The following is an 18,396-nucleotide window of genomic DNA, read 5'->3' on the forward strand; positions in this document are numbered from 1 at the left end:
CCAGCATAATTACTCTTGTGCTTTGGGGCCATTATTAAGTAAGACAGTGTTTCTCGCACACAAGCCCTGAGATACCACAACAATCTATCTGAAAAGCAAGATGGCTCCTAAGTGGCCGATGGCTGAGGAGTGTGTGCAGTGTGGATACACTGGGCAAGGGGAGGATTCATGTCTGGCAGGACAGAGCAGGGCTCTTGTGATTTCCTCACGCTACTCTGCATGGCACACAATTTAAAACTTACAAATTGTTCATTTCTGGCATTTTCCATGTAATATTTTCAGATGGCAGTGGACCTAAGATAACTAAAACCACAAAAAGAGAAACTGCAGATACAAGGGACTACTCTACCTCTTTTTATTTATGTCAGATATCTTATTTAAGCTATCAAATATTTGGCATTATTAAGTTTAAGTTTTTATTACACTTGAATGTGACAGAGGAACTCAAGAGTTAAAGATTTTAGCTTCAGTCATAGTTGGGAGGCTTAAGTGATTAATGTATAGGTATGTTTCTTTCTTCTAGGAACTGGAATGCATGGCCACATGACTTCAGAAGGTCAGCAAGCTATTCAATCTTGTGTTCCTTCCAGAGGGTCTGCAAGAAATGGAGATGGTATCTGAGCCATTGTGTTCTAGGGAGGGATGCAGATAGAGATTCAATGATCAACAGATAAAGTAGTGGGGGTGGGTATTAGGGAGTGAGAGATTGAGCAAAAAGGAAAAAGGACTCATAGAAAGGAACAACAGTGTGGTGATTGCAAGGAGAGATCCGGGGGTAAGGGGACTAAATGGTAATAAAAACATACAATAAAGATTAAATAAAAAAAGAAAACAACTAAATGAACTTTTTGGCTGACCCAATTAAAACAAAAAACTACTAGTAAATCACCACTGGGCTGCAACTCCTATACAATTAACCTTTCTGCCAAACCCCTTACCTACGCTTTCTTCCCCTTATAGAAAGGTTGGCTGGAAATGACATGTTAAGATGGATTTTAGGGCATATAACCCACCACTAACATTTGAATAAAGCGCCCATAAAGATTCAATCCTTGTCTCTGGCATTTGTTCTCATAGTGACAGGCAGCACAGGTGCGGGCTCTCCGGCTTTGAGTGTACTAAAAGGTGCATGGGGTCTGGCTGAGTGAGAAGGGATGTGTCAGTCAGCTTGCTTCATGAAAATTCACTTGTCACCACACTGTGTGGGGAAGAGAGGCTGGTCATTCACATAGTGGCTATTAAAAAGAAATTAAGTGTACGTGTGACACTACAAAAGAATTATTGTTCACTTTTTAGTATGATTGTGGTCTTGGATTATGGTTTTTAAAAGTCCTTATAATTCAGAGACGTATGCTGATGTTTGGATATCATGTTTGGGTAACATGATATGACAGCTGAGCTACTTTTAAGGTAACTCAACGTGGGAACAAGGGTACAGGGAAAATAAGATTGTCTATGTGTTCACATTAGTTGAGGCTGGGTACGTAAGAGTTTATTATCCTTCCTTTGTATTTTTGTATGTGTTAGAAAATCTTTCTAACAAATTTTTAATTTAAACAAACAAAATGCATGCAAGAGACCCTTCCTGTGAATCACAGAGGAAACCTGCTGTCCCTTAGACGGTTTGCACAGAACCAGTCCTACCTGAGTTCACTCTACTCTTCTGTTCTGTAATTTGCAATATAAAATTTGAAATCTCTTACATAAATATACATTATTTCTTTTCCCTTTTCCTCATCGTTGTTATCTTTTCTTGGCGTGCTGTAGGACTCTTTTTTTAACGACACATCACCCTTTTCAAACAAATTGGGAGTATAAAGTGGATGTTCTATGGTGCGGCAAAATTTTCCAACTCTCTTTGGAAAGGAGGTTCAACAGCTCTTCCCTTCACCGTCGAATTACTGATTGTCCACCAGTTTTCCAAAAATTTCCCAAGTGCTTACTTTTCCCTCTGTCCTTTGTTTCAAATCGCCAGAGGTGGAAAGCAATCTAGAGAGAGGAGCTTATTGCTCCAGCCCATTCTTTCGTAAACGGCCGCACACCTACGCATGCCTACACACACAGACTCACAATCACACCGCAGCCATGCCCAGGTTTGAACGCTCAGGCTCCTCCGCAGAGGCAGCTAGGCGAGGGGAGAGAGAAAGCAGCTGGAGGTGAAGGACCTGTTTGCTGCCTTCCTCTTTTTCTCTCCCCCGCTCTCCCTCCAGTTCACATCTCTCTCCCCTCCTCCTCAGCCCTCCACCTTAACTGCCTTCCTGCTCAAATCCGCCTCTCCCTTTCTTCAAGCCCACTTCTTCCCCCCGTTTCACCCCTTCACAGATCCTGCTCCTCTGACCCCGCAAGACACCGCAGCTGCTGGGCTTTTTGTCAACACCACCCCGCCCACGCCCCTGTGGACCGAGTCGCGCACTGGCCTGGAGCTGAGGGCGGGGGAGAGGGTGGTGAGGCTGGGAGAGGGGAGGGAGGAGTGGGGAAAGACACAAAAACAGCTTCCAGGCTGCGGGCGCGGCTCCACTGCGCATCTGGCTGGAGGGGGTTTCTGGGCAGTGGTGGCTGGGCAGCCGCTTGCCCCAGTGTCTCGGTATCTGGCTGACAATTCAGCGAGCCATCATAACTTGGCTGACAGCTGGTGAGGGCAGATGCCAGCCTAGGAATACCTCCTGAGCAACCAGAGCCCAGGAAACCAGAGATCAGAAACAGAAGGCCAAGAGGAGAAAAGGGTTCCAAGGAGCCCAGCCCTGAGGGTTCCAAGGAGCCCAGCCCTGAGGGCTCCGAGGAGCCCAGGTGCTGGTGGAGACCTGTAACATGGTAGCAAGTAAGTGCCTTTTTCTTGCTCTGTGTGCCCAGTCCCAGGATGGTGACGGCCACCGACTGCTGCCAGTCTTTCCCACCCAACCCCCACCTGCCCCACCCTGTGCACACCCCTAGGTCCCCAGCTGGAGATTAAGACTCTGGACAGGAATTAAGAGAGCTACTTCCCAGAGCAGCAGCGGCCTGTGGGTGTTTGCCCTGCACTGTATGTGTGGTCAGTTTTCTCATCCCACCAGGTAAGCTTCTGAAACCAAGATGCTCTGTTAGTGTCAAATCTCTAGAAACCCTTTATGTCAGTGGGGTTTAGATCACATGACACGATAACCGAGGAGAAGGAATAAACCTTATGCAAGATGGAGAGTACATACTTCTCTTAAGGAAATATACTTGTGTCTTGTTTTGAGTAACTTGGTGACTTCAAGATTGGTGCTTTTCAGGTAGGAATTGACAGTATAAAATTGGAGGCATAAATGTGATGGGAGATGGTGGTGTTTGCATCCACAGGTTTGGGGGTTGTTTTTTTGTTTTGTTTTGTTTTCCTCATTGTTGAGTTCTGTGAAAGTCATATGCTCTGGAGGTTCTCTTTCTTTCAGAGGCGATGCTAATTCCTTGTGGCTCTGGTTGCACGTTGCCTCCAATACTTAGGATATTGGTCAAAGCAGGACAAACGATGGGTACAGGTGGAATGGCACAGTGATGGGCTCCCTTTCTGAATGGAAATGATGGAGGCAAGTTTGGATATTGGTCAGAAAAATCTCTTGAAATGGGAAGGCATTTGGGTAGTGCTTTTTGTGGTTATTTTTTATCCCTGACTATCGTGTGGGAGAGTAGTTTCTGTTCCATAAAAACAGAAGGAAGCTGGGCCTCGTGGTAAAGAGAATCCTGAGTACTGTGCCCACTACATGAGCCCTAATTAAAATTGCAAGTCAAGAAGATAATGGCCCATAAGGAGTAATTAGCCAGTAATTACTACTTAGCTAATCAATAATGAATTGGAAGGCCACTGAAGAAGAGTTTGAGATTGAGAATAATAAAACTTGATTTCCACTTTTGTGACAGTGAAGCAAATTATTTAACTTTTGATTAAGCTGTATTTTTCTCATTTGTAAATCACACATCAAAAACTTACATGTTCAATAAGGACTAAATTACAGAGATTATATGAAGGATTCTGTGAAGGTAATGTCACGTGTAACTGTTATTTGCATAGAGAACTGTTCCACGTTGTTGTCCATTCCACTGCTCCAGCTCTTACAAATTCAAGTCCAGTTCAATGTCTAGATGAAAGAGGCTCTGACAGGACTCACTGGAATGCAGTAGAAGTGAAATGTAAATGCAGGTCATGATCTCTTTTGCCATCTGTACAATTTCAGGTGTATACTATTGCAAAGTTGCATACTTTAGCTAACGTTTCATATTAAGCACCTTTGAATGCTCTCAAATATGCTTTACCCACTTTCTTTCTTTGTTTTTTTTTTTGTTTTAAATTTTGGTTTAGGTATGTGGTCTTAGATCCTTGAGATGAAACCATCAAGTATATAGGATACAGCTGAATGTATTTTGGCCCATTAATTAATATAGGAAATATCAAAGTTTAGGCATAAATACCCAACTCTTGATGGCCGGGATTCATTAAAACCCTGCACTCACGGGAGAAGTGCTCTGAGCCCCTTCTTCCCTGTCAATGAGTTTAAAACAATAGGAGAAAATCCTAGAATTGGATATAAGCTCAGAAAAAGAGTCCAATAGATCCCAGGTAACGTGGGCAGGCCCCAGGACCTGCCACTGCATGCCGTCTCCCCCTGGAGAGTGGACAGTAGAGCCAGGCATCTAGGAACCTGGCATCTGTCTCACGGCCCCCTGTGGGAGAAGCTCTGGGAGGGTGGTTGTTATATACGCTCATAGCATTTGATTGGGGAGGATAAATAGAGGTCTAAAGCACACAGGAAATGGAAACAACAGTTTTTGCTCAATTCTTGCCCAGGGAGAGGTACCCTACTACATCCCAGCCCTAGATCTCACTAGGACAAGACACTCAAAGTCTGATCTGTAATCCTGTCCCTACCAGCATAGACTCTCACTTGAAAGTGGGGACATTAGCATAAAAGGGACATTCATAATTGGTCCCATTATCTCCACTAACCAATATCAACACTGGTCAGTTGTGGGAGGACGTACGTGAACCCTACCCACCCTGACTAGCCATCAGCAATACATAGTCACCCACCATCCTATGACACTAACTTATACAGACATCTCATTTTTCCCTGAGTTTTTCTCCTTCCCTTCTATTAGTGTGGGCTAATCAAGGCCAGGTAAGCAAGGTCTCATCTCAAGCTCTCATCCCTCTCTAAAAGAGGGAACCTTTAAGGCTGAAGAGAAAATTTTCACCTGAGGGCTTCTACAGCTATTTTTTAGCTGGTCCATATCTCTTGGCTTAGCTGGCATTATGATTTCCATGTATTTGTTCAATCATTGATATTTATAATACAGGCTTATTCTGGTCGTATTCCATGCTGATGGGGTGCTCATTTGTCTGGCTAACAGATATCCCTGTTGTATACACAGTATTTCTGACCCAACTGCCCCGGCTTGTTGCTGACTGAGGGTAACCAGCTCTGTGGTGGCAGGCAGCTGCCAAACTTAGCATCAAACAAGAGCTTGATGAAGCTAGGGCCCTTCCTGCCCAGGGAAATTCTGTTTTTTAAAATCTGAAAATAGGTCAGGGCATCTGACTTTAAAGTAGAACATAAGAGGATGTTGATTTATGGTGCGGGGTGGGGGGGTAGTCCCTCGGTAAATATGTGGTGTTGAATGGAATATTCCTTCCTTTCTGCTTTAGATACTGGTGAGGCTCCCAGCCCACCAGTCTCTCATTCTCTGAGTTCTTCTGGAAGTGACATGATCTAAGTGCTTAATTATAGGCCATAACTTTGGCTTTAGTCCATATCTAGTTTTGCCCTAATATGTTTCAAGGCTCCTCTCGTATTTCTCTGAAATTCCAGAAGTGGATGGGTATCTGTGTTTGGTTCCTCATTTGAAAAGCTAGAGTAGTTTTGGGGTGTGGGAATAGGTCCTGGAAGAGCAGACAAACTCTTTGGGAGAGATCAGGAGCCAAGATGAATAGCCAGCTCTGGCCTTTAGGGCTCCAGTGAATGTACCTCTTGTGGAATTTTTAAAAAAAAATCTGTATCTGTATTCCACAGATCCAGTGGCACCTAAACCCATAGGTTAAAAAGTCTTAGGATTGCTGCTTAGTGCAGAAGTGCATGCATGATAGGCTCTCCTTTGTGTTACTCTAGCAGGGGCAACAATACATTCTTCTCTCTTGAGCTCTTAAATGGCCTGTGGCCAGATATTTCTTCTCAAGGGTCTGACTGACCAGGGTCACAGAACAGTTAGTTCTGGAGATATTCTGGCCTTTTGGTGGGCTGGACGGGTACAGCTTGGAAATTGTTGTCATATTCATAGAAACAAGGGACCCTGCTAGTGAACCATGAGGTTGCCATAGAGAAGCTTAAGAGGACACGCTGAAAACCAAGGCAGCTTTTCTTCGTGTTCCTGGAAGTCTCTTCCTGCCTCCACCGCCTCACCAGGAACCCTAGTGAGACTCTGTCTACCATAGAGACTCACTGTCCCGTATTCTCTCAAGGCACTGGAACTCCCACCGAGCTTTCCTTGAGCTCATTCTCATTAGTGAATTTGAGACTGGGTGCTAAGACTGTCATATGACACTTACCCAGATTTCTTCCCCTTGTACGAGCTGTACCATTTGAATGTGTGTGTGTGATATAGATTCCTCCTCAGAGAGAAGACATTTGCAAAGACCTCAGCTCCTGATTATTGAATGAACCATCCCTGGAATCCAAGTTCATCAGACTTTTAGGGGAGTTCTGTCCTCAAAGGAGATCTTTTCGTTTGGGGAGAGATGGGACCTGTCCCTTTGGACTTTTGCAGGTGCTTATTTATTTACGCGGCTGTTTTCCTAGTTTTTGAATCCTAGAGAATAGATGAATAAGAATCCATTAAAATTCAGAAGAAATAGAAAACAAGACAAAATGGCAGTGCATACTTATGTTTTTGAAAAAGTTACTTATAATTTTCCTCTGCCAGATGACATGTTCTAGGAATGTGTTGGCTGAAATTGTCAAAGTGAGGGAGTTGAGACCAGAATTAAGTGGAGACACTGCAGCCCAAATAGGCTGACCTGGGAGCAGAAACATCTGCAGTCAGAATCCAGGTCCAGGGACAAAGGAAAAAAATGTCAACTAAGGCAGGCAAGATGAAGTGTATGCCAGAAAGGATTAAAGAGTAGGAGTCGAATAATTGAAATTAAACAGGAAGTAAGCAGCTCAAGTGGAAAAAAATGACCCCAAAGCACAACACTACCCAGGTTGAAGTCAAGGGGAGCATGCAGCTACAAAATTGCAGGTGGACTGATGCCATTTTAGTTAATCTGCCCTTTATTTGCAAACCTTCAGTGTGTAAGCATTTCATTTCCAGATTTTAGTAATACATACATGGTGAATTACATTCAAATAGTAGAGAAATATTAGCCAGAGAGCAACAGAATCTCCTGACACCCTTTTTAAAACTGCTATAGATATAGCAGTTTAGTTTCTTCCAGAGGGAAACATTATACATTTGGTAGCATATATAGTACCATGTATATAATCCTTATAAGACATTTTGTTCAAAGGTAAACATGGCAAGCCATTCTCAATGTTACATTTTTCACTAAGTAATTTATTTTGGGAATCTTTCCATATGAGCACAGACATATCTCTTCTTCATGATAGCAGCCTACTGGAATTTATGAGATTAGCTCCTTAAAGTGGACACTTTGATTGTTTCCAGTCTTTGAAATTAAAAGCCTGTTGTGACTAACATCTTTGCAAACATGACTTCTTGAACTTCAGCAAGAATATTCAAAGAGTTTAACTTGGGCGCCCAAGAGTGCATGTAACTATTCACAAACAAAGTCCTTCAGCTTAAAATGGACTTAATTACTCTTTCACCTAAACTGTGTGAAGGTACCCATTGTTTTCATGTCCCAGCCAGTCAATGGTCATATCCACTGAGAAGAGTCTCGGTTATGTCTCTAAAGCTTTACTGCTGAAGTTATTGATTATTTTAATCTTATCCACGTCTTTCAGAATCTCATGAGTTTCGATCACCTCTGCTCATATTCTTCTGCATCCCAAAGGACAATGATAATATTATCATGTCCTCCATAAGAAGCAATGCATCTAATATCATTTGAGTTCTAAACTCTGGAGAGAGAAAAAAAAAGACAATAGAAAGTTCTGAGGGAAGAGACTCTGCATTAGAGAATTTAGTTGTGAGTGTTCACAGAATGTGGGAAAGATGAAACGTAAGCCATAAAATATCTATGAAGTGCAGTCAAGTAGCCCTAAATGAACAATAATGTCAATTGAAATTGGTCTCTTCACTAACGTAGGTATGATTTCTACATTCTCAACAATATAGCTTCCATTTGATGAGCACATTAACTGTCTCCTTCACTTATGCATGTAGCACATTCTAGTCTCAAGTTAACTATTTTTTTCTTCACTTTTCCTAATTTACATTATCTTGTTCTGTGGCCTACACCCTTGTAAGCTACCTTAAATCTTTTGGTAAATAAATTAGGAGAATACATGAATGCATACTATCTGGTATACAGTAGAATATTTTATAATTTCTTTTGGCCAAGCTAATCCAGCATCCGTCTCTCATCCCTGGGGTCAAATTCAGCTTCCCAGAAAGTGGAGAGTTTGATTATTTAGAATAATCAGAGGTGTTCAACCTGTGGCCCGTGGGTCACATGCAGCCCAGGAAGGCTATGCATGCGGCCCAGCACAAAATCTTAAATTTACTTAAAACATTATGAGAATTTTTTTGTGATTACTTGTCATAATGTATTTAATGTGTGGCCCAAGACAATTGTTCTTCTTCCAGTGTGGCCCAGCGATGCCAAAAGTTTGGACACCCCTCATAGATGTTGTAGTTTCACTAACTAAGGGGAGGAAAATGAGTGAGGAGGCTATGACTGCCCTAGGTAGTCACTTCCTACATGTGAAGAATCTGTCTTCCTAGCCTGACTGCATTCCTAGCAGGCTATCCTCTGAGAATCAAACTGAGAAACAAGAGAAGAAGTAGGGAGGGGGAGGACAAAGGAAAAACATTGACTTCTGGCATTACCTTTCTTTGGTGTCCTTCATTACTTCTCAGAAGATGCAGCTGCAGTTGCTGATAGAAAATGTTATCCACACAGCCTCTTCCCTGAGGACAAAGCTGAACAGAGGCCAGTCATTGGGTGGCCTCACTGATTGGGTGGCCGTGTCATTCATCTTCCAATTCAGGATGTTTTGAAAAGGAAAGAGGATGCCATTAATAATTAGTTTTCAATAACAAGTATGAACCCAAACTGTCCCCAGAACCCATGACCTCTAATCACCATACTTAATATGAAATTGGATGTGTCGGAAATGAGAGAAAAGGGTGGAAGGAAAGAGATATATGTTTCCTCTGTAGGAACCGGGAGCAGCGGGATAACGTGACTGTGCCAACTGCACTTCTTTGATTTCAAAGAAATCAAACAGCTTTGGAGCTGTTCTTCAAACAGGATCTGTGTGGCATATTGCTAGTGTCCAGTAAGGTCATTGCTAAACAGGCACCCAGAGAAGGAGGGAAGTCCAGAACTAAGGGAGAGAGGTGCTCAAAGAGGTGAAAAGAATGTGGCTGTTCTGGAGAAGCAATGTTCTAAAGCAGGCATTTGCCTCCAGTATGTGCTTCATCTCTCATACTTTGGATATCAGATAAGAAAAAACAAAAGAACATGTGATGATGGATGCCTCCGTTTGCTCTATAAAGGTGGTTGGATGATGCCTGGCTATCATCCAAAGGAATCCTTGTGTCTGACAGGTTGCATTAGACTCATCTCAAGGGGCTCAGCCCGACATAATCTGAAATTGCCTGTCTGGGTTGGGCTGGTTGCTCCTAGATTTTTAAAATTACTTTATTGTTGTTCAATTACAGTTGTCTGCATTTTCCCACCATCACTCCCTCCTCCAACTTTGGCCAAACTCACCTCCCTTCCTTTCTCCCACCCTCCCCCTTGGTTTTGCCCTTCTGTCCTTTATGGTAGTTCCTGAAAACCCTTCCCCTCATTATCCCCTCCTGCCTCCCCTCTGGTTACTGTCAGATTGTTCTTAATTTCAATATCTCTGATTATATTTTGCTTGCTTTTTTCTTTTATTGATTATGTTGCAGTTAAAGGTGAGATCATATGGTATTTGTCCCTCACCACCTGGCTTATTTCAGACATGATGCTCTCCAGTTCCCAGATTTTTAATATTAGCACTAGGAGATTTCTAATAGGTAGTCAGGAGCTGATATAATTCAAATCAGCTGCACTGAGAGAATTTCCTTTCCCTACAACTCTACCAAGATTTTGACCCAATGTCACCATTCTTTTACCTTTGTCCTTTGAGAGGCCCCAGGATTTATGAACTGTAGATTAGACCCTGTGACATCCTGACAGCCATCCAGAATCTGACACATTGTTGAAGGTCTTGTACATATCTCAAACTAACCCACAGCCAGACTAGGTGCTAGAGGTTTATGGTTTGTCTTATGTGGCAACTGGTTCAGATTCTTTCAGCTGGTCACAGGTTTAGGGCATGATTCGTTCCACTGCTCAGAACCTGGCCAACAATGAGGGTTCAGGGAAATCCAAGAGTCTCACTGCAGGTGAAGAGGATGCTCACAGAGGTCAATTGGTTGTGAATGGTCCCCAAGAGCTCCAGGGAAAGTTCCAGTCGGGTTTTTATTCAACAGAAGTTGAGATCAGGTCTTGCATCTCAGGGGAGCCAGTTGCATCATGGACTTCAGGGTTGAAAGCAAGTTTTAGAATCAGGTTGCATGACAAAACCCCTATGCATTCCACTGGGAAGTGACAAATGGTACTTTTCTTTTACTTGTTGAGCCCTGATGTGACCACTGGCCAGGAATTTTTGGTTAAGAATCTGGCAGACTGGGCTCACCAGAAATACAGTTCTAGGAAGACCCTGGCTCCTCTACAACTTGTTCATTTTGCTGGAGTAACAAGGGGTCATTCAGAAACCCCAGAGGCCACTTTTACAAAGGACATCTGTCTGAAGAACATCTGTTCAAAAAACATCTGGAGAAATTGGAGTCATTGAACAGTTTAGAATGTTGGTTTGGAACACTTTCCCAGACTTGCTGGGAAAAGTCACTTTTAAGACTTGTCTTATAAGATTAAAGTGGGAATATTTAAGATAAAATCAACTTTATTTTTGTCTTCCTAGGAGCCTCACATTGTGTCGTCTTCATCACTTACAGTGGCATTTGTGAGTGAGTCAGGAGACCCTCACTGGGATCCTTTCTCCAGTGATCTATGCCCGTTCCTGGTGTTTCAGCTGCCACTAAGTTTTCCTCCTGTTCACTGTTCTCAACAAATTTGCACTCAGATACAGACAGGAAATCTTCGTTATCTGACATTGGTTATAGACCTCTAGTGCTTTGTGTATACTGACTGTGGTGTTCTGAAGCATATTATCCTAGACTGCTCCCTACTTCAAAATAAGAGATATTAATTGTTTACAGACTATTAGGAAATTTGGCAAACACTGTCTAGAATCCAGGTCCACCTGCGTTGGAGATGCTTTTAATTTCAGTCAATGTTGCTTTTAAAACTTAGTAATTCCAGAGATGACTGAGATGACTTGGTTCTTATTTGTTTGCAAGTCTGTCTCCCATTTTCCTTAAATTCAGTGATTAGATTTTATGCCACTGCTGTCTGGCATAGTGATTGGCACTTAATAAGTCAAATATATATTCCTCAAATGATTGCCAAATAAATGAATGTCAAAAACAAATACCATGGTTGCCCTACATAGTATATCAAATGGTAAGAACAATCTTTAAGGAAAATTAGAGCTCACTTTTAAAAATATATCTGATATTAAAATGTTAGAATATATAATTTAAATGAGTAAAGATGATCATATATATATGTGAGTATATACATATATATGTACATATATTTTTTGAGAGACTCAATTTTTTTTAATTTACTACTTCATTCTGTAAGAGAGCCTATTTCAATAATATGTTCCAAAACTTCTGAGAGGGGTCAGGACAAGAGAACTAAGGAAGGATAGAGTTGAGCAATTGGGAAATTTGAAGCCACCAAAAAGCACAGAAAATCCATCCAGAATGGGTCAATCCTAGGTCAGGCACACATATGAGGAGCTTAGCCAAGACCAACTGAACCCTGGGAAGAAAATAATTGCAGATAATGTGAAAAACAAGAGCTATAAATCAAAAGTCATTTTAGGCAGGAAAGAGCAAAACAATCTCATGGGCAAGAAGAAGAGCTGAAATTTAAAAAAAACTTGCTAGCTATACTTGACTAAAAAGATGCAAATTCTGGAAGAATCTAAGCATATACATTAATTATATAATAAATAAAATGAAATCCAAGCAAGTTTTGGAGACTAGAGATTTTATATTCACAGGGGTCTATGGCTATTTGCTATTAGATGGTAGGTCTGTCCAACTAGTTGCCTGTCATTAACGCCTCCTACTAGAAAAGTTTCTACTTGGGACTTAAAGTCATGGAGTAATAACTGTGAAGCACTGTATTACATTCATAATTAAAAATAAATACCATCACCTTCTTTTAAACAAGACTGAAACCTTGGGATCTAAAGTGACATATGCTCTGCCCTGTGTGTCAACCCTCCAAGCTCTATCTCGGGACAAGAAAGTAAGGGGCGTGGGGTTCGGGAGGAGGGAGAAGACTGATGAAGGGTTAAAACTTTTATTGTATGGTTGATTTCTTTTCCATTGGAGATTTTGTGCTCTCACTCATGGGCCATTGCTATGGTGTTTACCCCTAGCAAATTAGAGAGGAATGTTAGAAGAAGAAGCCAACAGAAACAAGCAACTCAAACGCAACAGAAAAAAAATTTGAAAGTCTAGTGCTACAGGAGATACAAATAAATAAAGCCGATGAAAAATGTCAAAAGTAGAATTCTTTTAAAATGATCTAAATCACAGTATTGCAGTGGCTTCTTTATTGAATATTATTCTTACTTTAACTTATGAGGAAGAAATTAAATTTATATTCAGCATATTCTCTCTATAAATTCCAGGAGATGTGGCAGTGATTTTAATTTAAAAGATGGTTAAACATTAAAGTACACTACTTTAAAATAGTAACAGCTAGTATATATTGAGTGCATATTACCTGGCAGATGCTTCATATTTAATCATTCCATGCTCACACTACTCCATGAGGTAAGTACTTTTATTGTTCCCATTTTTATAGTTCAGGAAACAGAAGCATAGAGAGGGTCAGTGCCTTACCCAAAGTCACAGGTAAAAAGTTCTAAAGTCTATATTTGAATCCATTTGGTTATGAAGCTAATTGTCTTCAAATAATTATTTTAAAATATTTCAAACCTATGGAAAAGTAAACAAAATTGGACAAGAAATACCCACTCAATACCTAGAATCTTCCATTGTCACTTTATAGTATTTACTTTATCACATAAATATGTATGAATTCCTCAAATACTTCATTCATTCTTCTTATATTTTGTTGTCTTTCAAAATAAGTTGCAGACATTAGTAGTCCTCACCCATAAACACTTCATAATCCATATGATTTATTAGAATTCAGTATTTGTTTATGGGCTTTTTAAAAGGTAAAAGTAAAATGCATGAACCTTAAGAGGATCATTCTGTCAGTTTTTACAAGTGTACACCCCTGTGTGCTCCAAACCTCTAACAGGATGAACATTACCTTGACCCCAGGAAACTCCATCATCCCTCCTGGACATTATATTTGTGTGTTCCACCACTTCCCATAAAGGAGATTATGTAAGCCATAACTTTTGGCATACGGTTTTTTTCACTTAATGTAATGGTTTGAACTCAGTCATTTTATGTGTATCAGTAGTTCATTCATTTTTTTATTGCTGAGTTGTGCTCTATTGTATAAATATATCAGTTTTTATTTTTCTGTCTATTTTCTCGATGGTTACCTGGGATGCTTCTACTCTTTGTTAATTATGGTTTATATTTTCCTGCATATTCTTCATTTCTCTGTCACTTTATTCCTTCTTGAAAATCTAAATTTGCATCTGAAACATCTGAGAATATCTTTATTTTGTCTTCATTCTTGAAGTATACTTTTGCTATATGTGGAGTGCTAGCTTCTTTTTTATTTTAAAGATATTGTTATTCTCTCTTCTGGTATTACTTTTATTGTTATGAGAAGCCAGTAATCATTATCATCATTGCTTCTTAATATATAATGTCCATTTTTAAAATGTTTTCAATATTTTAACTGTGGTATTTCTCATTAATATTAAACCCATGTGATTTAAAACATTTATTAGCAGTGATATATAACCACTTGCTTTCTAAACTGTTAAATGATGGGTAGAAGCTTTTCAGTTGGCTGTCCTTACAATCAGTATGTAAGGAATTTCACACATTTTGCAAATACACGTGATCTATTGTACTACATTGATTTTACCTATTTATATATCCATGTAGTTATATAACCATATATTATGTGACATACACATATACTCATATATATATACATACACTTATACTGGTATGTAAAACCTATGCATGCATATATACAATTTTATTATCTTTATTCAACTCCAAGTCTGTATTTTCAATTCATATCTGAATTTTTACTTTTGCATGTTTTAAATGTGCATTCAACACCAAAAAATAAAGCATTATCCCTCCCTCCCCTAATTTCTAAACTGGCACTTCTCCCAGATTCCATGTTCTCCATGTGGCTTGACAATAATACAATCAAGATCTCACAGATGTCACTGTCAAAGCCTGTGACCAATGTATATGGTTAGGAATCAAGTATTAGGTTATTTCACTAAGGTAAACATATTAAGAAGAACTACGTCATTTTTAGTTAACACCTGATTCTATTTTTAAAATAACTGTACACACATATACTTAAAAAAAAATCCACGTGGTTACAGAAGCACAGAAACTAACACTATTCCTTTATAAGGGTGTATTCTAGAATATTTTGTTTAGAAGCGGTACCTGTAAAACATGTTGACTTTCTATTCTTAGCTGTTCAAATACAGCTCTGGGTGGGGAGGGTAGTAAGGGGTAAAGGGGATCAAATGTATGGTAACAGAAGATTTTACTTTTGGTGGTAAACACACAATGCAAATATATAGATGAGGTGTCATGGAAACATATAATTTTATTAACCAATATCACCTCAATAAATTGAACAAAACATACAACTCTGAACATTGTACACATTAATTGGTTAAAGGAGTACCCATTAGGTAAGTTCTTACTGCTCAAATTGCTAGAGTAAGGTTTATAATTTTTAATTTCAAGAATTAGTGCCAGGTTTCCTTCTGGAAAAGATGCACCAGTTTCTACTACCAAAAAAGTTTATATTAGAGTACTTCGTCACATTTTTATGTTAGAGTACTTACTTCATCACGTCCTAGCCATCGCTTTGCGTCATCAAACTAGGACTTCCATTTTAAATCATTATAAAACCATTTATTTATGCTTTTTTATGAGTTTTATTAGTTTGTGCTTTTAAAATTTAAATTTTGCTTTGCATTTAAATCATTCTGCCATCCAAAATGTGCATGGCTGTTAGAAGTGTATGGAGCCAAGAATAATGGGAATTGTCCAATTCTGACCCTCCCCATATATGCTTCACAAACAATACAGTACAAAAACAGTTAAACTACGCAAAACCCACACTATCAGCATAACTAGAAGTCAGAGAATATTCAGACTTCTAAATGTCTGTATAGCTGTAAAGGAGAAGTAAAACCCAATTCATTTGCACTCTTTCCTGTGCTCCAAAGGCTTTATGGAAAATGGGATCTAAATTGAAAATTAAAATGGCAGACAAAAGAGAGCACACTAACAGTGAAAAAACACTGGGGAATATAAGCATTTTTCCACTAATTTCTTCATATTAGTTACTGAGTAGGCTTTATTTTATCACTCTGATTTGAAATAAACTTCTAAGGTTTTATGTAGATCGTATATTTTGTCAATGCTTCAAAATATGCTTAATGACAGTAATAAATCAGCCTGGGAGAAATAAAACCACTGATACATTTAAACTCAACTCTCAATCATCCTAAATCTGGCCATCTACAGAAGAAAGTACGGGGAGAGGGAGAGAGAGGAAGGACTAAGTCAAAGCCAATATCACAGCTGATCTCATATGGCAGAGCAGTCCAGTGAGCATTAGTAATATTTCAGTTCAATCTACCAAAAATATAGCACCAGGCACTGCTACCGTATTACTAGTATGTTTCCCAAATTGCTGAAAGTGGCTGCTGAAGCTTCTGTCTGTCTTGTAAAAATGGATTCTCCACTGCCTGTCTTATTATATGTCATTAAATCCAAACTTGTAACCTTGACCTGATACATTTGATTGGCTTGCCAACATCATGTGTTCACTTCTTAGATTCTGTGGGACCCTGGAAAAGTCATTAAGTGCATTATCTGGTCCTTTCCAATTCTGTTGCTGGTGGTCTTCCACCATAATTCACATGATAGCAAATCCTAAATCTATGTAGAGGATCTTCATACTAGGTGGCACCTTTTCTGCTCCAAATTATTGCCAATATTCTTGCTCCCTTTCAAGTTTACAAAATATTTGACTTTGACAACATTTACATAAGTAAGTTTTCTAGACAATCTCACCTGATGAATCTGTCAGCTACCCAGTGATGCAAATTGGTGTCTAAATTACCCCATTAAGTCCAATTGGTTTCTGGACATCTCTGGTAGCCATACTGAGGTATTGATTTTTTGCATTTGTCTAGAAATGTACAGCTTGTGAGTTTTCTGATGTAGTTTAATGTTACCTAAATTTAGATTTAGACACACCTGGGTGAGTATTTATCTTTACCACTCAACTGGCTACACTATGATGGAGAAGTCATGAAACTCATCAGTCTGCTTCCTCACTTATAAATGTTGATCACAAGGACGATGTGTGAGAATACGAGATAATAGAAATATCTAGTCCAGTGCTTTGCAAATGGTAGTCACATAGTGTTACCAAAATTATAATTGCCTTAATTATAATAAATATTGGCTCCTTTTCAAATGCTTGAAAACTGTTTTAAGGAGATTTTTTCCTATAATAATGCACCTTTTTCCCCTGTATTGTTGCTAGTTGTGCTACTTCCAACTGTTATCCAAGATACATGGTTTGCACTTTAATCAACAATATAAAATATTAGTTCAACTAGAACTTTAGTTAGAGTCCAAGCCTCAGTTGAATTTGATACGATTCTTGCCAGAAGCTTACTTTAGCTTTCGATTTTTTAGAAAGGAAGTCTAATGGACAAATTAACTATTTATTAATCTGGACATATTTTTCAGGCTTTAGTGCACTATATTAAGATCACTCACTGGAAAGCATAGTGCCTGGACCATATTTTATAAATTACCCACAGAAATGCTTTTTACCAAATTATGACTTAATGATGAATAATTTACCATCTTTTCTTAGCCACCTAGAAGTCAGATGCAAGCCAGTTCCATTTGATAAGGACTTGCTATCAACTCATTTACGTAGTCAACAACCCAGAATAGTTTCATTCAACATCAAAACTATCACTAAAGAAATCTTGTGGATTGCTGCTGACTGGGTCAGGACAGAGCATGAGCCCTGACCAGCGCTGTGGGGCAGGCTTTCTCTGTATGGTCTGTTTGACCGTTATGACCTCATGCAACACGTGAGGGATTCCAAAGTTTACGTGTGAGGAAATATGACTCCGGCTACGTTATGATACTTGGACAAAAATAGTGTTTCACTTGAGTCTTTTCTACTTCAATGAATATATCCTCCATTCTTTTATGTGGTCTATAGATGCTGTGATTTGAGTCGAATCACTATTTGGATTCTATTTGAAGACCCTCCAGTTTACTAACGTGCCTGTTGGCTATGGTCTTGGATTACAGCAGAATAGAAAGGGGCTGCCATCTTCCTTCGATGCACATACAGGTTATATAGCTTCCTTGGCAGATACAAGTCCATATTGATTTCCATCACAACTACTCTTAGGTAAAATCCCTTGGCTACAAAAATGTAACTTTACCATACTTGTGTAGATGGGATGTTTTGGCCTAAATTTCATAACCCTACATATATTTCCATTATATATTATTTTATTAGATTTTGCCCATCATTCTAAGATTTACAGATTTTATCACAGTTCAAACTTTACATTTACTTCCTATTTATTAGGTGCCAGTCATTGTAGGAGGCATTTTCAACATATTATTTTATTTTATTCTTATCAAATCCAAAGAGGAATATCAATTTTGTGACTGAAGATTCAAGAATAGTAAGTGATTTGACTGAGACCTCTTAGAACATTAGTAATAGTATTTAGGTTTTTAGTTTGTTTGGTTTTTTTTTAGGTTTTGAATGTAGGTCTGCCTAACTCCAAAGTTCATGATTTTATTTGTTTACACTAGCCTAGAATCATGAATCATTAA

The 18,396-nt window shown here is 39.3% G+C and overlaps 1 protein-coding gene across 2 annotated transcripts in view; it reads left to right on the top strand.

Moving 5' to 3' along the window:
• The first annotated feature begins 2,502 nt into the window (after positions 1-2,502).
• SCN7A (sodium voltage-gated channel alpha subunit 7) overlaps positions 2,503-18,396 on the top strand; it is a 79,364-nt gene continuing 63,470 nt past the window's right edge. For both annotated transcript variants that reach the window (XM_037044554.1, XM_037044555.1), the window contains exon 1: positions 2,503-2,818. In XM_037044554.1, coding sequence (XP_036900449.1) covers positions 2,809-2,818 — 10 coding nt within the window. In that variant the 5' untranslated portion in view covers positions 2,503-2,808. The remainder of the gene's footprint in view (positions 2,819-18,396) is intronic.

This window comes from Sturnira hondurensis, unplaced genomic scaffold (genome assembly GCF_014824575.4).
Source record: "Sturnira hondurensis isolate 20B ecotype Veracruz unplaced genomic scaffold, ASM1482457v3 Scaffold0004136, whole genome shotgun sequence".
In the NCBI taxonomy this organism is placed as follows: Eukaryota; Metazoa; Chordata; class Mammalia; order Chiroptera; family Phyllostomidae; genus Sturnira; species Sturnira hondurensis.